Source organism: Saccopteryx leptura, chromosome 4 (assembly GCF_036850995.1).
Source record: "Saccopteryx leptura isolate mSacLep1 chromosome 4, mSacLep1_pri_phased_curated, whole genome shotgun sequence".
Lineage (NCBI taxonomy): Eukaryota > Metazoa > Chordata > Mammalia > Chiroptera > Emballonuridae > Saccopteryx > Saccopteryx leptura.
The window spans coordinates 222,413,432-222,440,584 of NC_089506.1; the positions used below are offsets into that span (position 1 = coordinate 222,413,432).

The window sequence follows — 27,153 nt, forward strand, 5'->3', positions numbered from 1 at the left end:
GGGCGCATGTAGGAGTCTGTCTCTTTGCCCCCCTCTTCCCGTTTCTCACTTAAGAAAAAAAATTTTTAATGAAGAGGTAAATAATAATAAAGTTGCTTGTTGCTTACATTGAACATACGCAGTTTAACTCTATGCACTGGTTTGAAACAAAAAAAACTACTTCATCTGCCACAGACGGAAAAAGCGATCGGCTCCAACGTCTAAAGGAAACTGGCTGTGCTGAGTCCATGTATGAGTAAGACATCCCGTCAAGTATTTACAGGTAGAGCCTCGATAGGGCTTCTCGAGGGTGACGTTAGCGCTGCTTGATTCTTTTTCCTTTAGGTCACATGCACGACTTTGGAGCCGAACGCTTGCACAGGTCCACGGCTCCACAGCAAGGACCTCCTTCAATGAGCAAATAAGAATGGTCTACTTTCGCTTCTGATTTTTAAACAAAGGAGAGGAGCTCCTCCATCTCCTGGGGTTGATCGAAGAAGCAGTCTTGTTTTCTTTGCTCTTTGAACGACCCACTGCGATCCTACAGATACGAATGGAATCCCCTCGCAAGGAAAAGCTCGTGGCGTCCCGTCAGCCACAAGCCTGGCAGTGCGGAAATGACTAGAATGAGCGTCTCTAGTTCGTTTTTTTTTTTTTTCATTTTTCTGAAGCTGGAAACAGGGAGAGACAGTCAGACAGACTCCCGCATGCGCCCGACCGGGATCCACCCGGCATGCCCACCAGGGGGCGATGCTCTGCCCATCCTGGGCGTCGCCATATTGCGACCAGAGCCACTCTAGCGCCTGAGGCAGAGGCCACAGAGCCATCCCCAGCGCCCGGGCCATCTTTGCTCCAATGGAGCCTTGGCTGCGGGAGGGGAAGAGAGAGACAGAGAGGAAGGGGGGGTGGTGGAGAAGCAAATGGGCGCTTCTCCTATGTGCCCTGGCCGGGAATCGAACCCGGGTCCTCTGCACGCTAGGCCGACGCTCTCTAGTTCGTTCTTGCCCCCTCCTTCTCCGACGTGGTTAGATAAACCTCAAGGGGCCGCCGCTGCAAGCGTCCTGCTTTGAATGAGACTTCAAGCAGAACCTGTCCAGGAGAAGGGCTGGACATCAGATGCTGAGGAAACAGGACGGAATCCTGTCCAAGGGGTCCTTGAGTCACGCTGTGGGATGCTGCCCCTAGAGGCAGAGGCCACGTCCGCTTGCAGGAAGGGCTTCCCCAGGCCAAGCCACTGTCCTTCCACGTGAGAGTCTGGAGGCACGCCCAACCTCCACAGCAGCTGGCGAGCTACCAGAGGCAGTCAGCGTGTGCATGCAGACACCACGCCTGTCTCCAAAGCCCACTTAAAAAAACGGAATCTGGCTGTAGTACAGGAAATCAGCTGTGTTTAGGGAAGGAAATTAAAACTGACAGATGAAAAGACAGTCAGTGTCCGGGCCCACCCCCACGGCAGAAGGTGGAGCAGCAGGGCGTGGTACCGTCTCACATGCATGGGACAGAGACCGTGCACGCTCCCAAATGCCGAGAAGGGAGGCTCTGTTTGCACAAAGCCGTGACAACACATAACTGCATGGAGTTCCTGCACAGCAGCGGTGCATTCCCCACTCACTCAGGGAACTTCACAGGCCCTGTGGGCGCCTGAGACCGCAGCCAGCCTGACAGCGCCGGTGAGCAAAGCCCTAATATTTCCCAAGACTGAAAAGCACTTTCTTCCATCTCACAACAAAAACAAAGCAAAACCATAAAAAAGAATATGCTGGTTCACTAGGGCTGCTTTTCCAATCCCCACGCCCCCAAAATACTGCCCGAGGGGACAGCTACAGTATCTCTGTTGATAGCAAAGACATTTTTCAAGAGGCAAACAATAACATACAGCCCTGGCCGGTTGGCTCAGTGGATAGAGCATCGGCCCCTGGCGTGTCGACGTCCCAGGTTCGATTCCCAGTCAGGGCACACAGGAGAAGTGCCTATCTGCTTCTCCACCCTTCCCTCCTTTCTCTCTCTCTCTCTCTCTCTTCCCCTCCCGCAGCCAGTGGCTCGACTGGTTCGAGTTGTGGCTCCAGGTTCTGAGAATAGCTCCATAGGAGCGCAATAGCCTCAGATGCTAAAAATAGCTCAGCTGATCTGAACATTGGCCCAGATGGGGTTGCCGGGTGGATCCCAATTAAGGAGTCTGCCTGTCTTCTCTCCTCTCATCTAAAAAAAACCCCCCAAAAACCAGACATACAAGCTTGATCAACCTGGGATGCTGAGGAATCCGGTTCTAATCCCTCGAAGTCACAGGCTTGAGCACGGGGTCGCTGGCTTGAGCCCAAAGGTGGCTGGCTTGAGCAAGGGGTCACAGGCTCGGCTGGAGACCCACCCCCAGCCCCGTCAATGCGTGTATAAGAAGCAATCAATGAACACCGAAGGTGCTGCAACTACGAGTTGATGCTTCTCATCTCTCTCCCTTCCTGTCTGTCTCTATCTCTCTCAAAAACAACAACAAAAAAAGATATACAAAAGTTGATTTACAACACACTAAAAATCAAACCCCTTTCCCCCCAAAACAACCCCCAATCAAGTCAGGAGGTCCTTCTTGCTCCGCTGCCCTTCTGCTCAGGACGGGCCGGCAGAGAGAGCCTCCCAGCAGGTCACTCCTCCATCTGGGCCCAGGCCGCCTCCGCCTTCTGGTAGTACTGGTTGGCCAGCCGGCCCTTCATGGCTTCCATCGCCACCTCGGCTGCCTGGGTGTACAAGTCACCTGCAAGACAGCAGAGCGGGCCACACACAGCTGAACCACCCGGTGCCTCTGCCAGCCCAGGGTCCCCCAACCTCCCGGGGGGCATAGCATCCAAACGACCAGTCCTGCCCCGTTTCTCCGCAGGCTCTGGGTGGAGCTCTGGCCAATCAGAGGGGACCCCTCTCAATGAGCACTGGGATTGGCTGGGGGTGGGTGGGGTGAATCCATGTGAGCCAATGAGAATCGGGCTATTTGGGGGCCTGTCTGAACGTGGAAGAAAGAAAGATGATCAACAGTCAACGGATCAGTTCTGCACAGGTTCGGCCACCAAATAAATTTGCACCAGACGAACAAAAACACTTGATGTGCAGAGCTTTGGGGATTTAGACATGTCAACTATGGCATTCTAGAACTGTATTATTTCCTTTTTTTTTTTTTTTTAAAATACAGCCTTAGAGAAAAAACTTTTAAACTTAGCCTCATCCCCTACCTGTGAAATGAGGAGTTCAGTACGTTTATTAAAAGTAACAGAAAAGAAAACATCTAATGCAGGGGTCCCCAAACTACGGCCCGCGGGCCACATGCGGCCCCCTGAGGCCATTTATCCGGCCCCCACCGCACTTCCAGAAGGGGCACCTCTTTCATTGGTGGTCAGTGAGAGGAGCGTAGTTCCCACTGAAATACTGGTCAGTTTGTTGATTTAAATTTACTTGTTCTTTATTTTAAATGTTATATTTGTTCCCGTTTTGTTTTTTTACTTTAAAATAAGATATGTGCAGTGTGCATAGGGATTTGTTCATATTTTTTATAGTCCGGCCCTCCAACGGTCTGAGGGACAGTGAACTGGCCCCCTGTGTAAAAAGTTTGGGGACCCCTGATCTAATGCATGCCTCAACTGAATGGATAAACAGAATGCGGTGTATCTATACAATGAAATATTGTTTGGCAATTAAAAAAAAAAAGAAATTTTCACAACATGGATGAACCTTGAAAGTATTATGCTCCGTGAAAGAGGAGACACAAAAGGCCAGGTGTACGATCCACCTGTAGGAAATGTCCAGAGCAGGCTAATCCACAAAGACAAAAAGTAGGTTAAGGGTTTCCAGGAATGGGGCGCCGGGGGAGGGGGGTAGAAAAATTCATGCTAACAGGGACTGGTTTTCTTGTTTGACATGGTGGAAATATTCTGGAATTAAGACAGTAGTGATGGACGCACAACATCATGAAGATACTAAATAAATACCACTCAACGTGTACATTTTAAAAATAGTACATTTTAGGTTATGACAATGTCAACTCAATATTTTTTGTTATTTTTTAAAAAAGATTTCATTTATTCATTTTAGAGAGGAGAGAGAGAGAGAAAGAGAGAGAGAGAGAAAGGAAGGGGGAGGAGCAGGAAGCATCAACTCCCATAGGTGCCCTGACCAGGCAATCTCGGGGTTTCGAACTGGCGACCTCAGTGTTCCAGGTCGACGCTTTATCCACTGCACCACCACAGGTCAGGCTTTAATTGTTTAAAACAACAACAACAACAAAAACCCAGCTTGACCAAGTGGTGGCACAGTGGATACAGCGTTGGACTGGGATGCAGAGGACCCAGGTTCAAAACTCTGAGGTCGCTGGCTTGAGCACAGAGATCTCTGGCTTGAGCCCAAGGTCGCTGGCTTTAGCAAGGGGTCACTGGATCTGCTGCAGCCCCCTGGTCAAGGCACACATGAGAAAGCAATCAATGAACAACTACAGGACAACATGGGTATCCGCCTGGCAATAAGAAAGGGCCCCTGCGACTCCTCCTCCCGCCAGGACTGACAGGAGACCCCGCCTTGCGTCCTGCTGTAATTCCCAGGGGCACTGGAAGGACCTCCCTCCCTGTCCAGCCCTCTCCCGCCGCAGGGGCCGGCCGGGCAGGCCCTACCTGCTCGCTGCGCATCCTTGTCCAGCCCGCAGCCGCCCGCCAGCAGCATCTCGGCCTCCCTGGCCAGCAGCGCGTAGCGGGGCTCGTCCTGCATCCCGTCGTACTCCCCGCCCTCGTCACAGTCTGTGGTCTCCAGGGCCGTGTGGTACCAGTGCAGAGCCTCCGGCCAGTCCCGGGACCTTCGCGGGGAGAGAGAGTGAGAGAGAGAGAGAGAGAGAAGAGAGAGAGAGAGAGAAGAGAGAGAGAGAAACAGGGGGGTTACCGTGACAACCAGACCTTCGCGGGAGAGAGAGGGAGAGAGAGAGAGAGAGAGAGAGAGAGAGAGAGAGAAACAGGGGGGTTACCGTGACAACCAGACCTTCGCGGGGAGAGAGAGAGAGAGAGAGAGAGAGAGAAACAGGGGGGGGCTACCCTGACAACCAGACAGGAGGGAGAAGGCCCATCAGGAGGGATCCCAAGGGACCCACCAACCATGAAGCCATCACCCACGGCGCCTGATGCCAGCAGCTCTGAGGGGCATCGTTCACACCCGAGATTCACACGTTCGCTGCGATAGCGGTCTCTAGCTCTCCCCCACAAAACGGGTCTATTGCAACAATTTTCCAACCGCGGAGGTGGAGCCTTGTGAGGAACAGGAGGGGTTCCCCAGTTTGAGTAAGATATCAATCACCCCCTGGGCCAGCATCAGCAGCGGCCATGACTGAGCCCAGTCAACCTGCCTTAGGACCCAAGGAAAGAGAGTTGAGTGGGGCCCCTTGGCCAAGGTCTCTGGAACCATCTGAGGGAACAGTCATGGGGGGGGGGAACCTCATCTTAAGCCTGGGCAGCCAGCTCCAGCTCCCCCTCTGGCAGGATGCAGGGCCCCCTGGGAGGAGCGGGCTCCCCCTCTGGCTCCGCCCCCCTAGCCTGGGTACTCCCTCCTGCTGCGGCCTGGGAACAGCCGACCCACCAAGGGCACACACAGGTTCCCACCGAATCTCAACACACTGCACAGAGCAGGCGGGGCGGCTGGCTCTTTCTCTGTGGTGTACTGACGGCACCGCGGGGCACGGGAGTATTCACAGCACGTCAGGGAAGAGGGAAGAGAGATGAGATAAGAAGGTCTGGGGGTTTTATGAAACATTCCAGGAAAAAAAAACCCAGCTCTGGCCCTGGCCAGTTGGCTCAGCAGTAGAGCGTCGGCCCAGCGTGTGGAAGTCCCAGGTTCGATTCCTGGTCAGGGCACATAGGAGAAGCGCCCATCTGCTTCTCCATCCTTCCCCTCTCCTTCCTCTCTGTCTCTCTCTTCTCCTCCCACAGCCAAGGCTCTACTGGAGCAAAGTTGGCCCAGGTGCTGAGGATGGCTCTATGGCCTCTGCCTCAGGTGCTAGAATGGCTCTGGTTGCAACAGAGCAACGCCCCAGATGGGCAGAGCATTGCCCCCTGGTGGGCATGCCGGGTGGATCCTGGTCGGGCACATGTGGGAGTCTGTCTCTCTGGCTCCCTACTTCTCATTTCAGAAAAATATAGGGAAAAAAAAAAAACCGGCTCTGACACCTTGCTGTCCTCCCAGCCAAGGCTCTACCTGACCTGGTTCGGCCCCTAGGCTTGGCTCCTGACAACCTCTGCCCACGCCAGGCCTTCTGTTCCCAGACGAGCCCACTACTGTCTGCACCTTGGCCTTCGCCAAGCTGCTCTGTCTGCTTTGGGATAATGTCCTCTCCCCCTTTCCACACCTGCTCCTCATCCCTGCAACCTCAGCTCATGTGACCCCTCTGCACAGGGCTGTTCCCAAGCACAATTGCTTTGATCTGTAATTCTTTTTTTTTTAATTCAGTAATTAAATTAAATTAATTTAATTTAATTTAAGGTGGGGAGGCAGAGACAGACTCCTGCATGCACCTCGACCAGGAACCACCTGACAAAGCCCACTAGGGGGCGATGCTCTGCCCATCAGGGGTGTTGCTCTGTTGCTCAGCAACTGAGCTCTTCTTAGCGCCTGAGGCAGAGGCCATGGAACCATCCTCAGCACTCAGGGGATGCTCCAATCAACAGAGCCATGGCTGCAGGAGGGGAAGAGAGAGAGAGAAAGAGAAGCGAGAAGGGGAGGGGTGGAGAAGCAGATGGGCGCTTCTCCTGTGTGCCCTGACTGGGAATCAAACTGGGGACTTCCACACTGGACCGACACTCTGCCACTGAGCTGGGCCTGTAATTCTCCTGTTGACTTATTCATTGTTGGTTACACTTTCCCTGACCAGCATTAAAACCCGGGAAGGCAGGAACCAACCGAGGGTCCCCACGTGGACCTTCCCTCCACTTCATGGTAGAGAAAGGGGAAATTTCTGAGAATTACCGGTGACACACCTAACACAGCTTTCAACATTTGCCTGGAGGCCACTAAACTGGTTTCACACCTTCACCTCTGACCCTCCCTGGTCCTAGAACTTCCCCGAAAGGACAAAACAGGGAAGAGGCGAAGGAAGGGCCTGAACCACACCCACACCTACCCAACCACATTCAGTGGGCAGGGCGCCCGCCTCACTTTAGAACTTCCAACGACTTCTCCTTCCCCTATGGGGGGGTTACATCTGAGAAGGTGGAGACCACTAAAACTACATTTGGGGGCCAATATGAGTCCTGCCTTACCCAGAATGGCCCTTAAGGAATGAGTGCTCCCAGATTGGGAGAGGCTGGAACTGCTTGGAACAAGGAAGAAGAATAAGAAAATGACTATAGTAGAAGCTATTAGACGAAAAACTTGGACAGATTTAACTACATAAATATCAAACATCAACATATCCCCCCCAATCCAGTAAACAATGGTCACTGAGTGGCACACATGCCATCCCCTGGCCCCTCTCATTTATGCTAATTATCTCTGGAAAAGTTTGTTTTTCTTTTCCACGTGAGAGGAGGGGAGATATATAGACTCCCACGGGATCCACCCGGCAACCCCCATCTGGGGCCATGCTCACAACTAAGCTATTGAAAAAGAAACTTTTTTCTTCTCAAGTGGGGAGTGTAGAGCCAGCAGGCAGGACCAGGGCCACCATCAGAGCAGCCCGGCCCTTGCAGGTTCGCACTGGATTCGGACAGTCAGTAAAGAAACAACGGAGCCACAAACTGGTGGGCCATAGTCTTTAATTCTAGCTTGCACCTGGTGGGCAAGTAAAAACACACACTGGGCTCCAAAATCCACTCACATTCAGTGCTCACAAAGCCACTGACTTATCCGAGTTTCCTAGAATCAAAGGTTTCTAGCTCACCAGCCTTATTCTCCTCAGTTCCCCATCTCCTTCCTTCTCCAGCGTCAAACTGCACAAACTGGCCTCTCACTCAATACTCTGCCATCTTGGCTGCTTCTCCTGGCCACATGGCCTCTTTCTGCTCTCTGCTCTGCTCCCTCTGCTCTCTCATGCTAATCATCCCAGGAACCAAGAGAGCAAGCTCTCGTTCTGTCCCCATTTTATATTGTAGCTTCACAACCTCTAATCCAATATACAAAATAGGGAAGTCTCTAGTAGAGTCACTTCTCTGAGGCATGATTGGATTGTACAACCCCACATCAAAAAGGGTGGAAAAGGCTTAATCCCAAAACCAAGCCCCAAGCTACAAGGATTCTCAACACACATTAATATCACCTGGGAGACGGCCTCCTGTGGGCAGCACCATCTTTAACAAAGTGAGCATAATACATTTTATCTGCCCAACAGGGAGGCAGAGAAACAGACTTTTGCATGTGCCCCAACCAGGATCCACCCGGTAAGCCCCCTACTTGGGCAATGCTCTACCCAACTGGGGCCATTGCTCCGTTGCTTGGCAACCAAGCTATTTTAGCACCTGAGGTGAGGCCATGGAGCCATCCATAGCACCCAGGGCCAACTCGCTCCAACCAAGCCATGGCTGTGGGAGGAGAAGAGAGAGAGATAGAGAGAGGAGGGGATGGGGGAAGGGTAGAGAAGCAGAGGGTTGCTTCTCGTGTGTGCCCTGACTGGGGATCGAACCCGGGACTGATGCTCTACCACTGAACCAACCAGCCAGGGCTGAAAAAGAAAATTTTAAGCCAACCCCTATGCCAAACAGTTAACAGCATTAATGTATGAAGAATTCTCACAAATCGAAAACAAACAAACAAACAAAAAACGATCATGTCAAAGGAAACGTGGACAAAGGGCATGAAGATGCACAGTGAAGATTGGTAGGTGCTCACCCCACGGTCAAGTCCCTTCACTTCTCAGAACTACGGGTTACTCATCCAGAAAATGGGGCCAAACATCCCTGCTCTGTCTGCCACGGAGATGTGGCATTCACAGAATGACTGAGCCGGGCCCTGCCTCAAGCCCTGGGGCTGCAGACATGCAAAGGCCTGATTCCTGTTCTCAGTGAAATAAAATCACCCGTGTCAAAGACTGGTTCAAATATAAGGGACTGATACTGTGGGTGTCTGATACATTTTTGCACAGGATGTAATACAGGCAGCAGGTCATGTTATCTAGAGGTTTTAGACCAGGGGTAGTCAACATTTTTATACCTAGCGCCCACTTTTGTATCTCTGTGAGTAGTAACATTTTCTAACTGCCCACCGGTTCCACAGTCATGGTGATTTATAAAGTAGGGAAGTAACTTTACTTTATAAAATTTATAAGGCAGAGTTACAGCAAGTTAAAGCATATAATAATAATTACTTACCAAGTACTTTATGTCGGATTTTTGCTAAATTTGGCAGAATAAATCTTTATAAAACAACTTACTCTAGTTAAATCTATCTTTTTATTTTTACTTTGGTTGCTCCGCTACCGCCCACCATGAAAGCTGGAACGCCCCCTAGTGGGCGGGAGGGACCGGGTTGACTACCACTGTTTTAGACACTGAGAGCTTAGTATGATAAGAGCCACGACCTTGACTTTCCTTCTAAACCCAGTGAGAGGGAGATAAAACCTTGTACAGAAGAAGAAGAAGGTGGCCCTGGCCGGTTGACTCAGTGGTAGAGCATCAGCCCGGCATGTGGAAGTCCCGGGTTCAATTCCCGGCCAGGGCACACAGGAGAAGCACCCATCTGCTTCTCCACCCCTCCCCCTCTCCTTCCTCTCTGTCTCTCTCCCCCTCCCGCAGCCAAGGTTCCATTGGAGCAAAGTTGGCCCGGGCGCTGGGGATGGCTCTGTGGGCTCTGCCTCAGGTGCTAGAATGGCTCTGGTTGCAACAGAGCAACGCCCCAGATGGGCAGAGCATCACCCCCTGGTGGGCATGCCGGGTGGATCCCGGTCGGGTGCATGTGGGGTCTGTCACTCTGCCTCCCCACTTCTCACTTCAGACAAATATAAAAAAAAAAAAAGGAGGAGGCTGCTCCAACCCTGCAGGTTGCAATGAGTTTGCTCCCTCTGTTCCCTTCCAGAATGACACAGGCTCCTGAGGTCAGCAGGGGTAGTTGAGAGCCAAGGGGAGCTCCTGAGGTCAGCAGGGGTAGCTGAGAGCCAAGGGGAGCTCCTGAGGTCAGCAGGGGTAGCTGAGAGCCAAGGGGAGCTCCTGAGGTCAGCAGGGGTAGCTGAGAGCCAAGGGGAGCTCCTGAGGTCAGCAGGGGTAGCTGAGAGCCAAGGGGAGCCACAGAGGGCTGGCAATGGGTCCCATCACAAGTTCAATTCCCCCAACTACCATCCGGCTCAGCTTGTGCGTCTGAGACTCCCACCGGCCGAGCCGAGGAGATGAGATGCAGCCGGGCCGTCCTCCCCTCCTTCCCACTGCGGAAACCAGTCTGGAAACTCAGCCTGAGCGGTGACAGAGGGAGCTGAGTCAGCACCCGCAGAGTCCTGCCCTCAGAAGCCTCGAAGCCACTCGGGAAAAGTCACACTCGGCCTGAACTCACCCCGGAGCTTGCTTCCTTCCCGACCCTCCCTCTCAGGAGTGAAAAACAACAAAAGTAAAAGTAGGAAGAATAAATGCTCACCCCCTATAACCCTAACATCTAGAGACAATCACTAGAGGCTAAGGTGGCCACATTGTCTTCCTGTCTTCCTTCCTTCCTTCCTTCCTCCCCTCCTCCCTCCCTCCCTCCCCTCCCTCCCTCCCTCTCTTCCTCCTTCCTTCCTTCCTCCCTCCCTCCTTCCTTCCTTCCTTCCTCCCTCCTTCCCTCCCTCCCTCCCTCCCTCCCTCCCCTCCTCCCTCCCCTCCTCCCTCTTTTCTTCCTTCCTTCCTTCCTTTCCTTCCTCCCTCCCTCCCTCCCTCCCCCCCTCCCCCCTCCCTCTCTTTTCTTCCTTCCTTCCTTCCTTCCTTCCTTCCTTCCTTCCTTCCTTCCTTCCTTCCTTCCCTCCCTCCCTCTCTTCCTCCTTCCTTCCTCCCTCCCTCCCTCCCTCCCTCCCTCTCTCCCTCCCTCCCTCCCTTTTGAAAGACAAGGGAGAGAGATGAGAAGCATCAACTTATAGTTGCATCACTTTACTGTTCACTGATTGTTTCTCGTATGTGCCTTGACAAGGGGGCTCCAGGCAAGCCAGTGACTCCTTGCTCAAGCCAGCAACCTTGGAATCACATTGATGATCCCGTGCTCAAGCCAGTGACCTCAGGGTTTGGAAACCTGCGACCTCCGTGTCCCAGGCAAACACCCTGTCCACTGCGCCACCAGCGGTCAGGCCGGTCACCCTGCATCTTGTGTTTTATGTGCCCGGCACAGTGAGAGTTATAGGCAGCATCCTCGTCAACCCTCACTCAACAACCCTAGGATGCAGGTTCTATAATTATTCCTATTTTTACACAATCAAGAAACTGAGGCCGGGGAGGTCGAATAACTTGCTCAGGATGATCTCATCGGTCTGGAACTCCGTGGGGAGCCATGCCTGGAACCTGGGTCCGTACTGATTAACGGAAGGGAAGCTCCCACCTGCAGCCCCCCACCGCCGGGTCCCACCGGCTCCATCCACCTGAGCAGCGGCCACAGTTAGTTACCTGTCTGGGCTGAGGTTCTGGCCAGTGTCAAAAGCTCGTGCCACCAGGATCATGGACTGCCGGTCGCCGGCTTCCGCGGCTTTCAGTAAGTAATCAAACCCTTTGGTCTTGTTTTCGTCCGTCCCCTGTCAGCAGCCATCAGAGAGGGGGACAGGAGAGGGAAGGAGGTTTGCACTGAGGGGCTGCCAGCATCCCACTGGTCAGTCTTGTCCCCACATCTGGAATTGTTCTGAGCGCCCCGGGCTGGGGCTGCCCGGGAAGTGCCCGTCCTGAGACAGAACAGGGCTACAGCCCCTCTGCTGCACGGAGCTCCTGGGGTTCCCATCAGGAGGCGGAAGGAGAAACTGGTTCTCCGATTCTCCCAAAGAGACGTACTAACTTGCCTCCAACACGGCTGCCTCAGCTCTTTTTAAAAATTTTTTAGCAGCTTTATTGAGACAGAATTCACGCACCATGTGATACATCCACGGAAGGGTCCCATTCAATGGTTTTTAGTCTAATCACACAAGATGCCGCTGTCACCATAACAATTTCAGACAACCAAAACACCATACCCCTGAACTGTCACCTCCACATGGCTCCATCCTACCCAGCCCTGGGCAACGACTCATCGACCATCTGTTGCTAGAAAAATGTCCTGTTCTGGACCTTTCATATAAACGTCATCACACACTAACGGGCCTGTCACCCTCCACCCCTTCCCCACGGGCGGAGACCAGGTCTACCAGCTTCAACCACCATCGAGGTGCCTGGCCCCTCCCCGGTGAGCGGAGCTGTCTGTGGCACGCAGAGACCCCCAGGATCCGGAGTGGGGGCGGCGTGTGTGTGTGTGTGAGGGGGCTGTGACAAAGGCCACCGGGCTGGGTCCCAGCCCCTCTCACCTTCAGGGAGACGTCAGCCAGGATGTGGTGGGGCAGTTGCGAGTACATGAGCCCCAGGCCCACTATGGCCTCCAGCTCCCCCAGGCCGGCCGCGTGTTCCAGGTGGAAGACGGCCGACTCGCGGTCCCACTCCTCGTCCTTCTCGCAGAAGCGCCCGCCCTCGTGGTAGCGCACCATCGCCAGGTGGACCTGCCGCACAGACCGGGCGGGTGTCGGCCGGATGGTCTGGGAGGCCGAAGCCGGGCCGCCAAGCAGCCGCACCCTGGGGGCCCCCAGCCGGCCTGCAGGAGGAAGCTCAGAGCGGAGGCGAGAGCCGGGTTAGTGCGGAGAGGGCTCCGAAGCAGGCGACACCGGTACCTTCCCCAGAACGGACTTCCCGATTTTCTGTTCAGGGTCCAGAGCATTAAGCCATTGCCTCTCCAGGGCCACGGCCGAAGCCCTCGGCAAGTGCAGGCGGGAGGCGTTCCGGAGATGCCACTTCTCCACACAGACCTGAGGGGGAGACACCGGGCGGGACAGCTGTCCAGGCCGGGGAGGCCAGAGGCCGGGGTGGGGGATGGACACGGGGTCACCAGCCGCCGCAGCCCCTACGACACACGCCCGGCTGGGAAGGTGGAAAGTGAACCCCTCACGGGGTCGTGCGTTCTTGGACAGACACAGCTCCGCTTCCTGCTGCTCAAATCTGTCCGCTCGGGGCGCTGAGGGGACCAGGCCAGCCACGGGACACAAAGGCCAGCAGGATGGACCACAGCAGTTCAGAGATGTGTCCCCCCCCCACTTACAAATCTGGGGGAAGCAGCCCTGGCCGGTTGGCTCAGTGGTAGAGCATTGGCCTGGCGTGCGGAAGTCCTGGGTTCGATTCCCGGCCAGGGCACACAGGAGAAGCGCCCATCTGCTTCTCCACCCCACCCCCCCTCCTTCCTCTCTGTCTCTCTCTTCCCCTCCCGCAGCCGAGGCTCCATTGGAGCAAAGATGGCCCGGGCGCGGGGATGGCTCCTTGGCCTCTGCCTCAGGCGCTAGAATGGCTCTGGTCACGGCAAAGCAACGCCCCGGAGGGGCAGAGCATCGCCCCCTGGTGGGCGTGCCGGGTGGATCCCAGTCAGGCGCATGCAGGAGTCTGTCTGTCTCTCCCCGTTTCCAACTTCAGAGAAATACAAAAAAAAAAATCTGGGGGAAGCTGGGGAGGTTCAACCCTGAGTTGCCAGCTCTCCACACAGGCAGCAGAGAGCTGGACTTCAGACCTCGCAGAAAATCCATCTGCTTTCCTCTGGACAGCCACTGGGCGCTGCCGGGAATGTCCCCCAGCTAAGGACACTCCTGTCGAAAGGTTCTCACAGGCCTGACCGGTGGTGGCACAGTGGATAGAGCGTCAACTTGGGACACTGAGGTCCCAGGCTCCAAACTCCAAGGTCCCTGGCTTGAGTGCAGGCTCGCCAGCTTGAGCACAGGGTCGCCAGCTTGAGCGTGGGATCATAGACGTGACCCCATGGTTGCTGGCTTGAGCTCAAAAGATGATGGCTTGAAGCCCAAGGTCATTGGCTTGAGCAAGGGGTCACTGGCTAGTTTGGAGCACCCCCCCCCCATTAAGGCAAGGTATGAGAACCAATCAATGAACAATTAAAGTGAAGCAACTACAAGTTGATGCTTCTCATCTCTCTCCCTTCCTGCCTCCTCCTCCTCTCTCTCTTAAAATAAAAAAACTCATTCTCACAGGACAGAGCCAGACAGCTGCATGCACACCCAGCATCCTTCACCGCTCAGGGCGGCCTGCACCGCAAAGGGTGGCCCAGCTCAGAAGGCTGACGGTGCGGCGGTTGAATGACCCTACTCCGTACCATGAGGAGCCCCCAGCCCCACCAAGAAGTATGTGGGGAGTCCTCTGTGTTCTAGAGTGAGCAGGGGGCAAGCCCGCTGAGCTGACCAGGGAAGGCTCGTGGCAGGGGGGGCAAGCCCGCTGAGCTGACCAGGGAAGGCTCGTGGCGGGGGGCAAGCCCGCTGAGCTGACCAGGGAAGGCTCGTGGCGGGGGGCAAGCCCGCTGAGCTGACCAGGGAAGGCTCGTGGCGGGGGGCAAGCCCGCTGAGCTGACCAGGGAAGGCTCGTGGCAGGGGGGGCAAGCCCGCTGAGCTGACCAGGGAAGGCTCGTGGCGGGGGAGCAAGCCCGCTGAGCTGACCAGGGAAGGCTCGTGGCGGGGGAGCAAGCCCGCTGAGCTGACCAGGGAAGGCTCGTGGCGGGGGGGGCAAGCCCGCTGAGCTGACCAGGGAAGGCTCGTGGCGGGGGGCAAGCCCGCTGGGCTGTGGCGGGGGGCAAGCCCGCTGAGCTGACCAGGGAAGGCTCGTGGCGGGGGGCAAGCCCGCTGAGCTGACCAGGGAAGGCTCGTGGCAGGGGGGCAAGCCCGCTGAGCTGACCAGGGAAGGCTCGTGGCGGGGGGCAAGCCCGCTGAGCTGACCAGGGAAGGCTCGTGGCGGGGGGCAAGCCCGCTGAGCTGACCAGGGAAGGCTCGTGGCGGGGGGCAAGCCCGCTGAGCTGACCAGGGAAGGCTCGTGGCAGGGGGGCAAGCCCGCTGAGCTGACCAGGGAAGGCTCGTGGCGGGGGGCAAGCCCGCTGAGCTGACCAGGGAAGGCTCGTGGCGGGGGGCAAGCCCGCTGAGCTGACCAGGGAAGGCTCGTGGCAGGGGGGCAAGCCCGCTGAGCTGACCAGGGAAGGCTCGTGGCGGGGGGGGCAAGCCCGCTGAGCTGACCAGGGAAGGCTCGTGGCGGGGGGCAAGCCCGCTGAGCTGACCAGGGAAGGCTCGTGGCAGGGGGGGCAAGCCCGCTGGGCTGACCAGGGAAGGCTCGTGGCGGGGGGGGCATGCTGGACAGCGTGGGAAAGCAGGCTGGCCGGAGGTGACGTGGCCCCAGGAGGAGGGAGGACCTGGCAGGTGGCAGAGAGACTCGCCTTAGCGGATTGGAAGGTGTGAGGCTCAAGCGGGGTTCAGAGTCAAGCTAGAGAAGAGCCTAGCGTCCCCGAGGGCCGGTCCTTCCCACACCTGCGAGAGGGTAACGGTCACCTGAGACGCTGGTGGGGAGTACTAGCCGGTAACCTGGGGCGAGAGGCCTAAGACCCCCACTTTCCCATCCGTGGGACGGGGGTGAGTACTGTCAGCCCGTTCCATCAGGCAGTTGTAAGAAGGAAGTTAATGAGTACCAGGCACCTGTCTACGGGCTGGACTTGAACACGTGACCTGTGGCTGTTCTGATCCCCCCTCCGGGGCGGATGACCCTGGCCTCCCCAAAGGTCCCCCACCCCCCACCCCGAGAAGGGCTCAAAAGGGTATCTGCCAAGGGGGTTGGCATCCCTTGCAAAACTCTTCCTTGAGAAGCCGCGTGAGGGCGCCCGGGTGGGCTGCAGTGACGTGAGAGAGAGAGAGGAGACAGACACAGAGCAGGGAGAAGGCAGGCACGCGGCCAGGACAAGGTCCGTCGGGGAGCATTACCCGTCCGGAGCTGCCCAGGCTGTCTTCGTCCGAGTCGTCCCTCCGGCTACCATTCGAGGGGCCCTGAGGGGGACAGAGACGAGAGTGACCCAAAGAGCAGCTCTCCCTCCCAAGAACTGGTCTGGCCAAGAACCTCTGTCTGGGGAGACGGGGCCAGCCCTCCCAGGAACCCTCCTCTCCGGGAACCGGCCAGACCCCCCCCCACCAGGGGACGCTGGGACCCTTCCTGCCAAGCAGAGAGGGCACGGGACCCTGGGACCCTTCCTGCCAAGCAGAGAGGGCACGGGACCCTGGGACCCTTCCTGCCAAGCAGAGAGGGCACGGGACCCTAGGAAATGGGGCCAACTCCTCCCTACAGCCCAGGTTCCCAGAGCATGTCTTCATTTGCCCTCACGAAGCTGAGACCAGATGCCTCCAGGAACACAAGTCCTAATGCTCAGACCCTGGTACGGGACTCAAATGTTTCAATGACTTGTGACACTGCCTGAGGCTACCCTCGGCAGGATGCTGTGGGAGGTGCCTTAGAAACCTGTCCCCCGGGACCGCCAGGACCCTGTGCCTGGGAGCTGGGCCCTCCCAACCCCTACCAGAAGGAGTCTGGCCTATTACCCAGCATCCTCTCTGCTTAGCCACTTTCAATCTCGTGTCTGACCCCTCCCCCCCATTCTGGGCACCTTACAACACCTATCTGTCGCCCTCACCACGTTTCATCTCCTGTCCTGCATTCACCTTTTTACTGAAACGATCTGATTTAGGAATTTACTTAGCATGGTCTCATGACCACCCCCCTCCCATCCCTCCGACCTCTCGACCCTCCCAGACGAGACAACAGAAAACTGTGGTCCCGTGTCCCGAGTTCCTTACATGTTCTCGGGGCTCTGGGTCATCCAGCTCACTCCGCTTCTCGCTGGGGTATCCGCTGTCCCCACTGTTCTCAGAGTCCTGTGGAGAGAAGACGGCCCAAGGGTCTCAGTGGTCCTCTGAGTACCCGGTGGTGGTGACATCGGGACATCCAAGCCATCTGCTTTCTCCCCTTTGTCCCATCATCTCACTTAACATTCTCCTCCTCTCGCCTGACCTGTGGTGGCGCAGTGGATAAAGCGTCAACCTGGAACGCTGAGGTTTCCGGTTCAAAGCCCTGGGCTTGCCCGGTCAAGGCACATATGGGAGTTGGGCTTTCTGCTCCTCCCTGCTTCTCTCTCCTTTCTCTCTCTCTCTCTCCTTTCTCTCTCTCTCTCTCTCTCTCCGTCTCTCCCCCCCACCCGCTCTAAAAACGACTTTTTTTTTTTTTTGTATTTTTCTGAAGCTGGAAACAGGGAGAGACAGTCAGACTCCCACATGCGCCCGACCGGGATCCACCCGGCACGCCCACCAGAGGGCGACGCTCTGCCCACCAGGGGGCGATGCTCTGCCCCTCCAGGGCGTCGCTCTGTTGCAACCAGAGCCACTCTAGCACCTGGGGCAGAGGCCAAGGAGCCATCCCCAGCGCCTGGGCCATCTTTGCTCCAATGGAGCTTCGGCTGCGGGAGGGGAAGAGAGAGACAGAGAGGAAGGAGAGGGGGAGGGGTGGAGAAGCAGATGGGCGCCTCTCCTGTGTGCTCTGGCCGGGAATCGAACCCAGGACTTCTGCATGCCAGGCCGACACTCTACCGCTGAGCCAACCGGCCAGGGCCAAAAACGATCTTTTTTTTAAAAAAAGTAACTTGTTTAAAAAAAAAAAAAAAGAATAGATGACCTATTCTGAAACTCTAAAACTCATTCTAATTCTAGAATAATACTTATTATAAAAGGCACTTTAAAAAGCTACCTCAAGACAGCGTCTGCCCACAGTGACAATTCCACACCTGTCAGCCATTATTTTATTTCTTTCCCTCAAGAACTCCGAAAAGCGGACAAGAGTAAACCTGAACCAGGGAAGCCATCGGAGCGGGGGTACACTGTGGTCCGGGTGAGTGTGACATTTCTGCAAAGCCTGTTTTAAAAATTCCTATGAATTTCAATTTTTAAAAATTATTTATCCATTTTACAGATGAGAGAGAGAGAGAGGAGAGAGAGAGAGAGAGAAGGGGGAGGAGCAGGAAGCATCAACTCCCATAGGTGCCTTGACCAGGCAAGCCCAGGGTTTTGAACCAGCAACCTCGGCATTCCAGGTTGATGCTCTATCCACTGCCCCATCACAGGTCAGGCGGCTACAGACTTGAAATCTGACACCACGACACATTTGCCTGAATCTAAGAGCAATGCGGTCAGTGTCCTGAGCTGAGCTACCCAGAGGCTGCGAGAACCAGTCCCATTTATCCAACCTGAGCTCATCCAGCGGACCGTGCTGTGAGTGACACTTCGGAATCCAGCACAGCCCCGCCCCACCACACAGCTGGTCACACACATGTGGCCCAAGCAGCTCCGGGCCAAGCCGGGCAGTGACGAGGACACATTATGGCTGATTTGGTTTTCCCTCTTTTCTGACCCCCCCCTCCGGGAAGTGGGACGGACCCAGCTGGTTCCAAACAACACCGCACCCCCCCTCCCCTCCCAGTGCCCTCTGAGTAGTGACATGTCACATTGTGGCTGATTTGGTTTTCCCTCTTTTCTGACCCCCCCCTCCGGGAAGTGGGACGGACCCAGCTGGTTCCAAACAACACCGCACCCCCCCTCCCCTCCCAGTGCCCTCTGAGTAGTGACATGTCACATTGTGGCTGATTTGGTTTTCCCTCTTTTCTGACCCCCCCCCTCCGGGAAGTGGGACGGACCCAGCTGGTTCCAAACAACACTGCACCCCCCCTCCCCTCCCAGTGCCCTCTGAGTAGTGACATGTCACATTGTGGCTGATTTGGTTTTCCCTCTTTTCTGACCCCCCCTCTCCGGGAAGTGGGACGGACCCAGCTGGTTCCAAACAACACCGCACCCCCCCCCCCCCAGTGCCCTCTGAGTAGTGACATGTCACATTGTGGCTGATTTGGTTTTCCCTCTTTTCTGACCCCCCCTCCCCCTCCGGGAAGTGGGACGGACCCAGCTGGTTCCAAACAACACTGCACCCCCCCTCCCCTCCCAGTGCCCTCTGAGTAGTGACATGTCACATTGTGGCTGATTTGGTTTTCCCTCTTTTCTGACCCCCCCTCTCCGGGAAGTGGGACGGACCCAGCTGGTTCCAAACAACACCGCACCCCCCCCCCCCCCAGTGCCCTCTGAGTAGTGACATGTCACATTGTGGCTGATTTGGTTTTCCCTCTTTTCTGACCCCCCCTCCCCCTCCGGGAAGTGGGACGGACCCAGCTGGTTCCAAACAACACCGCACCCCCCACCCCCTCCCAGTGCCCTCTGAGCAGTGACCAGAGCAGACCTGGGCTGCCCACGTCTGCACCTGAGCATTCACCCCCAGTTCCCACTGGGACGGAGCCCACATCGCCCCCCGCCCAGGCCCCGCTCCTCCACCCCCTGTCACTCACCCGGTGGTTGTCCAGCTGGTCATGATCACGAGAGGCCGTGTTATCGAGGTCACTGAAGAGAGGCCAATCTGGGCGGGAAGAAAACGGAGACACAAGGATGTGCTGAGCCGTTCACAAGACCGGCCTACAGCCTGCAGCGGACTGCCCATGCCACCAAGCCTTGTTTTATCTTAAATGTTTCAAGAGCCTGGCCCGTGGCGGCACCGTGGATAGAGCGTCGACCTGGAACGCTGAGGTCGCCGGTTCGAAACCCTGCGCCCGCCTGGACGAGGCACCTACGACAAGCAAGCAATGAACAAACTCCACCAAAGCAACTACGACTCGATTGCTTCTTGCTCTCCCCTGTCCTCTCTCTGTAAAATCAGTAAGTTGTTTGTTTTTTAAAAAAAGAACTTATTTATATTATGAATAAGTAAATATTTCAAGAAAGGTGCAAAAGAGGGAGAAGAAAGTTATAAACACCCCGAGTCTACAGCTCTTCCTCGAGAACTTTCTCCAGGTCTGCCACGTGCCGGCCGGGGGACCCTGAGCCGGTGGCTGGAACGCTGCGCCTCCGCGGGGCGGTCCTAGGGAAATGTCTGGGTCACGCGTTTGGAAGCACGCGTGCGCGGCCCGCGGTGGGTGGTCCTAGGGAAATGTCTGGGTCACGTGTTTGGAAGCACGCGTGCGCAGCCCGCGATGGGCGGTCCTAGGGAAATGTCTGGGTCACGCGTTTGGAAGCACGCGTGCGCAGCCCGCGATGGGCGGTCCTAGGGAAATGTCTGGGTCACGCGTTTGGAAGCACGCGTGCGCAGCCCGCGATGGGCGGTCCTAGGGAAATGTCTGGATCACGTGTTTGGAAGCACGCATGCGTGGCCCGCGGTGGGTGGGCCCTCACGGGGCGCAGCCGCGAAGGAAGGAAGGCCGTGGGTGGTACATCTGGGGTCCGATGAGAGCAGCTCCAAGTAGGGGAGCCCCAGATGGCTTCAAAACCAACCATTTCCTGGGGGTCCCCCAGCTCCCTCCTGCGAGCCAAACCTGGCTGGTCTACTGTGGGTTGTTGTTTTTTTTTTTTTACCTGGTTTTTAAGAATGGTTATGACATTTAAAAATTCTTGGGAAGAATATCAAAACAATAATATCTTGTGATATGTGAAAATGATACGAAATTCGAACTTCAACGCCCACAAAAGGAGCATTGGCGTGGCAGGCACACCTGTTGGCGTCATCGTCGGCTGCGCTCCGACTCCAAATGCAGAGACTGCACAGCCCACAAAGCCTCAAACACGGACTCCGGCCTCTTGAGAACAAGCGTGTGGACTCCTGCTGCACACCGTTCCCAAGGCCTTGCAGTGGAGACGGCGAAAGGGCTCCTTTAACATGTGACACTGAAACCCCTGCCAGGGCCTCCCCCAGCTGAACAGTGGGGGGCCACACCACCCTTTCCGTTCTTTAGGACAAAACCTTGGCATCAGCAGCCTGTTTCCCCTCTTCTCTGCGGACCCCATGTCCACACCCTCAGCAAACTGTCACTCCAACTTTAGAAATATCGATTGTTTTTCTCCTTTGACCTGTTCATATGTGTTAACCTATTTCCTAATGTTGAACGCCACAGAGATTCCTGTAAAAACCCTATTTGACTATGACAGACTTTTTTTTCTTTTTAATTCACCACAGAGATTCCTGTAAAAACCCTATTTGACTATGACAGACTTTTTTTTCTTTTTAATTCAGCGAGAGAGGAGGGGAGGCAGAGACAGACTCCTGCATGCGTCACAATCGGAGATCCATTCGGCAAGCCCACTAGAGGGCAATGCCCTGCCCATTTGGGGTTGCTGTCCTGTTATTCAGCAACTGAGCTATTTTTAGCACCTGAGGCCGAGGCTCCATGGAGCCATCCTCAGCACTGGGGCCAATGCATTTGAACCAATGGAGCCATGAATGCAGGAGAGAAAGAGAGAAAGAGAAAGAAAGAAAGAGAAAGGGAGGGGGAAGGGTGGAAAAGCAGATGGGCGCTTCTCTTGTGTGCCTTGACCGGGAATCAAACACTGGACAACCACATGCCAGGCTGACGCTCTACCACTAAGCCAACCACGCAGGACAGCAGACCATTTCTTTAAAATACGACCAGTCTTTTTGTCAATACCTTATTCAGAATTTCTGTATTACACATTTATAAGTGAGGTTTGAACACAGTTTTCCGTTGTGGCAATGTGTCAAGTTTTGCTAGCTTTGTAGACCACACTGAAAAATGTTTTCTACACCACGAGGTGTTGTTACAGCATCCAGATGACCCGCATCCTGAACGTTCATGGAAAGAACTCGCCCGTAAAGCCCTCCAGAGCATGAATCTTGTTGGTGAGTGTGTCTGATTTGTCTGAGATTAAGTGAAAGCCGGGTACGCTCTGCAGACCCGGCACCTGTCCCCTCCCATCACCAGGACCAGGAGCCAGGCCAGCACTCACGGAGGTGGTCCAGCTTCTGACTGTGGGGCGTGGTTGACGACGGGGAGGGGGAGAGCGAGTCGAAGGTCCCCTCGCTCATGCTCTCGTCTCCTGAGTTCTCTGACAGGCGGAGGCGCAGCCGGGGCCGGCTCCCCGAGAGGGTCCTCACGCGGGGGCTCCCACACTTTTCCTCGGTCCCCCTCAAGATGGTCTTGGCTGATTCCTGAAGAATGAACAGGGAGACTCACATTTCAGAGGCATCCTCGGGGGGAAGTGAGGGGCTCTTCCTGTGCCGGCTGTGACCGCAAACGCGGGGGCCCTTGGGCTCTTAGCCACGCCTGCTTAGAGGCTAGTGGAAAAGCTAAACGTCACCAGTGAGGATGAACCCCAAGGGGAATCTGGGATAGGAGCCAGCACGCCAGCATTCCCCAGAGCGCTGACCACACTTCCCGGCCCCGAGCTGGGGGGGCACATGTCACTACATGCTCAGAATCCCAAGCGGGCCTTTGCACACATTCTCTTGTGTGGGTCCATGTAGTGGATGGAGGTGGAGTGGGCACATCCTGGACACAGCAAGGTGTCCAGACAACCAGGTCAAATCTAGGCCAGCTATTTGTCAGCACATAAAAAACATGTAAACCCACACACCACACACCAGCCTCTCTTCTGATCTTCTTATGCACCTGGCCTCCTCACTCTGGTCAAAAGTGGGCCCAGCCCTGGCCAGTTGGCTCAGTGTTAGAGCATCGGCCCGGCGTGTGGAAGTCCCGGGTTCGATTCCTGGCCAGAGCACACAGGAGAAGCACCCATCTGCTTCTCCACCCTTCTCCCTCTCCTTTCTCTCTATCTCTCTCTTCCCCTCCTGCAGCCAAGGCTCCATGGGAGCAAAGCTGGCCCGGGTGCTGAGGATGGCTCCATGGCCTACACCTTAGGTGCTAAGAAGAGCTCAGTTGCTGAGTAACAGAGCAATGTCCCAGATGGGCAAAGCATTGCCCCCTGGTAGGAATGCCAGGTGGATCCTGGTCGGGCGCATGCGGGAGTCTGTCTCTCTGCCTCCCTGCTTCTCACTTCAGGAAAATACTAAATAAATAAATAAATAAAAAGGCAGGCCCAAATCAAGCAGACCCCAGGTCGTCTATCGGGGGACACTCCGGAGGGCTTTGGGCATTGAGTCGGGAGAGATGAGAGGCAGAGACAGGACGGAGACACTCCCAGCCCTGTGGCTCTGCAATGAAGTCTCGCAGGCCTAGGCCTCTGTCCCACATGGGGAAGCACGGCTTGCCCGCCCCTGGGCAGCAGACGGGCCTGTGCCCCTCCCGGCAGGCTCACAGCGGGCACCCACCAGCAGCTTGGTGTTCTGATTCACCGCATCCTGCTCCCTCGGCGAGAGGTCGAAGGGAGTGAGGCCCATGCTCTTGCAAATCTGGTTGCAGGCGTGGGAGTAGAAGAAGAGCGCCATGCCCCGCACACCTGCGGAGGGAGCAGCGGTGTCCGTGTCGCGAGCGTGTGGACCACGCGGGGGAGGGAAAGGGAGGGCGGGAGGGCGGGAAGGGGGCGTGTCCGACGTCCCCACCTCCTCCGGCCAACCCGATAGCTAGCGAGGCCCCTGTGCGGCACCCGCACCGCCTGTTTTTCCCGGGACGTAGAAAGAGCTGGGAGGTGTGAGGGAGCAGGGGGGGGGCTCTCTGTGGAAACAGGCCCGGCAGCCCCCACCCACCTAGGTTGCCATCTCCAAAGTCGGTGCCCTTCTCGGTGTGGATCTGCGGGTCAGTGTAGAGGTCGCCCACGCCCTGGATGTCCACCACGATCAGCTGGTGGCCGGAACGCTCAAAGGTGAAGTGGCTGAAAGCCTGTAGGGGTGACAAGAAGAACAAGGGGACAAGAGACCAGGCTGTGTGGCGTGGACACCAGCCGGCCACCACCCTGAGAGACTCGGACACCCCAGCTCTGCCCACGGGGGGGGGGGGGGGGTCCTCTGCAGAGAGGAGCTGTTTACAGAGGACAAGACAAAGGAAGGAGTCTTGAGTGCAGCAGGGACCGCAGGGCGGCTGCCCGAGCTGGCCTGGGGGGAAGGGCGTCCTTTGGGATGCTCTGGGGGAGCGTGAGGGCCTCTGGGGTGAGACCCCTCCCCACAGGGCCCCCCCACGGGGCCTCACCTGGGGCGTCAGGCGCACATTCTCGTCCCGGACGAAGCCCGAGTTGGAGTTGTACTTGATGTACTTGCCCTCGATGTAGTGCTCCAGGTGGAAGAGAGGCCCGCCCACTCTGTCCTTCAGCTCCAGGACACACATCTGCATGATGTCCACCTGGTGGGCGTGGTGGTGGGGGTCAGGCGGAGGGACAGGGCCAGGCGGAGGCAGCAGCTCCCCCTCCACCCCCCACCCCCTGCAAGAGGCCGCAGCGGAGGAGCTGAGAAAGAGCCAACGTGCCAGGGCCCCGTCCCGTGCCAGCTCTCTGGGGCAGAACCGCCGACCGCCCCCAGAATCCACCCCTGTCCTCTTCTCCTCTGAGAACACGGGCCCCTCCCCGAGTTCCTACTGTGTGATCTTAACCCTCAGCGGTGACACGTGTCAGGACACAGCCGTGAAAAGGGAAGAGGGGGCCCTGGCCGGTTGGCTCAGTGGTGGAGCGTCGGCCTGGTGTGCAGAGGTCCCGGGTTCGATTCCCGGCCAGGGCACACAGGAGAGGCGCCCATCTGCTTCTCCACCCCTCCCCCTCTCCTTCCTCTCTGTCTCTCTCTTCCCCTCCCGCAGCTGAGGCTCCATTGGAGCAGGGATGGCCCGGGCGCTGGGGATGGCTCCTTGGCCTCTGCCCTGGGCGCTGGAGTGGCTCTGGTCGCAGCGGAGCGACGCCCCGGAGGGGCAGAGCGTCGCCCCCTGGTGGGCGGATCCCGGTCGGGCGCATGCGGGAGTCTGTCTGGCTGTCTCTCCCCATTTCCAGCTTCAGAGGAATTTAAAAAAAAAAAAAAAAGGGAAGAGGGCCTTCTCACCTTTAGAAAGTGACCAGGTTGGCCCCTGGATCTTGGACACCCCGACCTCTCACACGGTAATACATTTCTGTTGCAAGTTCTCCAACGTGGGATATTTTGTTCTAACAGTCCACACGGACTGAGTCCTTTCTAACCAGACGCACAAGCCATCGGGAGGGAGGACCCTGCTGGGCTTGCCATGTGACCGAACGTGGCCCATGAGAAGCGAGCCGCAGGATGATATGCCATTCCAGCCTGCTTCCCCCCTCCCCAGTCCTCTGGTCCCCTCCTGAGGCTGTGAGGACATCGTCTGCCAGCGAGCCAGAACTGACCATGGATCCGGCGCAACCCCGGGGGGGGGGGGGGGACAGCAGAGCAACAAGACAGAAGGAAGAGGCTTCAGGATGACTTAAGGAGACAGAAGCAGTTCCCCGCCCGAAGGCACCGTCCCCCTCCGGTCAGCAAGGGACAGCTGGAGGAGAAAGAAACCTTTTCGCCCTGGCACACATTTATCTGTGGGTCTGTCTGCGCCTCAACTTAGCTTGTGTTTTACATTGAGACCATGAGTCCGGGCGAGTTACTTCACCTCACTGCACCTCTGTTTCCTCACCTGGGGGGCGGGGGATCTCAGACTGAGCACGAGGATGAAATTACTGCACAAAGGACTCTTGTCAGCATCTGCTGATGTCCTTACGGTCAGCAGACACAGACACCACTCTAGAGGGACACATACCAAACTGTTCACAGCCGGGCATTGCGGGGAACTTAGACCTTCCTTGCTGAATTGTGCACCAAGTGCATGTTTAATTCTGTACAGAGAAGAAAGTGTGTAAGAGCTCTCCTGCGTGTCAGGGGGTTAGGGCACACCTGCGACGCTAACGTGTGGTCCGTCACACAAGGACTTGTCCATAGCAGCCGTCCCCCTCGATGCCAAAAGGAGCCACGAGGCCAGGGTTCCCCACGGAAAAAGGACCACCCGGGGTGCTGCTTGGCTGCCGCGTAGATGGGCAGGTAACAGCTGCCCAAGAGAGCCCCAAAGTCAGGCCGCTCCAAGAACCAGCCGGAGGGGCAGACATAGCCCGTTCTCAAGAGGGTTCTTGCCCAAATGCTGGCTCCCTCCATTCAAGGAAGCCGGTGGTGGACGGGCCACCTGCTGGACCAGAGGGCTCACTGGGTGAGGACCTGCGGAAGGGGTGCAGGCCCGAGGAGACAGCCAGGTCCTCTGCAGACACCCACACCCTCTCCCTTCATCAACTCACTATCAGTGCCTGAAAACCTAGGCACGGAGAGGCAAGACGGACACATCCCCGCCCCCAGGGGAGAGGCTACTAAAATACATAGTAACTAGACGAACACAGCTTCTCAGACAGCGCTAACTTCTCCAAAAAAAAAAAAAAAAAAAAACAAAAAACACCAGAAACAGAAACCCAAGCAGAACAAACAGAGGATGACCACGGTAGAGGGGGCTACCTCGTTTAGGACAGTCTCTCTGCGAAGATGACATCATGAGACGAGACCTGAGAACGGAGCGCAAGCGCTTGCCAGGCGAGGATGACGGGCAAAGGTCCCGAGGGAGGAAGGCAGAGGAAGGCGGCTAGGCCAGTGACTAGCGAGTCACTGAGGAGGTCTCCGGCCGTGAGGGTGAAGACGGTGGCTTCTTGTGTCCACCTCACACGCGCACGGAGTTAAGGCCCCCCCACCCCAGGCAAACGGCAGGTGCTCTATAAATCCTGCCCATTCCCGAGGCACCCAGCACAGCGCCTGGTATCTAGCAGGTGCTCCAACAGCAGAGAGCCGAGCTGTGAAGGCAGGCGGAGGCCCAGAGCGCCTCTGTCTCCGATGCCCCCAGGGAACAGGGGTCACTGACACCCTGGGGGAGAGAACCAAGGGAGGAAGCCGACCAGGCAGGGGCTTGGACAGCCTGGAGCTGAGCCCTGGGTTCATCCCTGCACGTTAAAGCAGGTCCCTTAGCAACCCCCTTGGGTCCTGATTTCCCCAGGGATGGATATCCCTTCCCCCTCCTTCTGCTTTTCCTTGGGAACCACAATCTCAAGTCCCAGAAGGATCCACGGTCCTGGCTCTGGTAATGGTGGGCGCACACAGCTCACACCCGCCCAATCTGCATATCCCCGCCCCCTGGCTGCCGGGATTGGCTAGGAGATAGGCACCTGACTTCATCAGAGCCAATGAAACTCAGTTCTCAGACTTTTACTGGAACCCCCTCTGGGAAAACAGGTGTCACTTTGCTGCTGCTGCTGCAGCCGTGGGTGGCTGAGGCCTCACGACAGGTCGAGAAGCTGCCCGGGGGTTGATGCCAACATAGAAGAACACAGAAGCTAGAGATAGATGGAGGAAAAGTCCCAACCACCTCGGCGTGGTCCCGGATGCAGCCATGCCCGTGGGCAGGTCTAACGCTCAGTCCCGCCAG

General features: G+C 56.5%; 1 protein-coding gene across 2 annotated transcripts in view; it reads right to left on the reverse strand.

The window, feature by feature from the left end:
• Window positions 1–2,277: 2,277 nt before the first annotated feature.
• EEF2K (eukaryotic elongation factor 2 kinase) overlaps window positions 2,278–27,153 on the reverse strand; it is a 57,184-nt gene continuing 32,308 nt past the window's right edge. The window contains exons 7-18 of one of the 2 annotated variants that reach the window (XM_066383446.1): window positions 23,914–24,063; window positions 23,475–23,607; window positions 23,100–23,227; window positions 21,779–21,980; window positions 19,336–19,403; window positions 16,754–16,831; window positions 15,890–15,952; window positions 12,773–12,907; window positions 12,416–12,604; window positions 11,535–11,659; window positions 4,623–4,801; window positions 2,278–2,725 (exon numbers count right to left, since the gene is read on the reverse strand). In XM_066383446.1, coding sequence (XP_066239543.1) covers window positions 2,616–2,725; window positions 4,623–4,801; window positions 11,535–11,659; window positions 12,416–12,604; window positions 12,773–12,907; window positions 15,890–15,952; window positions 16,754–16,831; window positions 19,336–19,403; window positions 21,779–21,980; window positions 23,100–23,227; window positions 23,475–23,607; window positions 23,914–24,063 — 1,560 coding nt within the window. In that variant the 3' untranslated portion in view covers window positions 2,278–2,615. The remainder of the gene's footprint in view (window positions 2,726–4,622; window positions 4,802–11,534; window positions 11,660–12,415; window positions 12,605–12,772; window positions 12,908–15,889; window positions 15,953–16,753; window positions 16,832–19,335; window positions 19,404–21,778; window positions 21,981–23,099; window positions 23,228–23,474; window positions 23,608–23,913; window positions 24,064–27,153) is intronic. The other variant, XM_066383447.1, reaches the window with a different exon arrangement.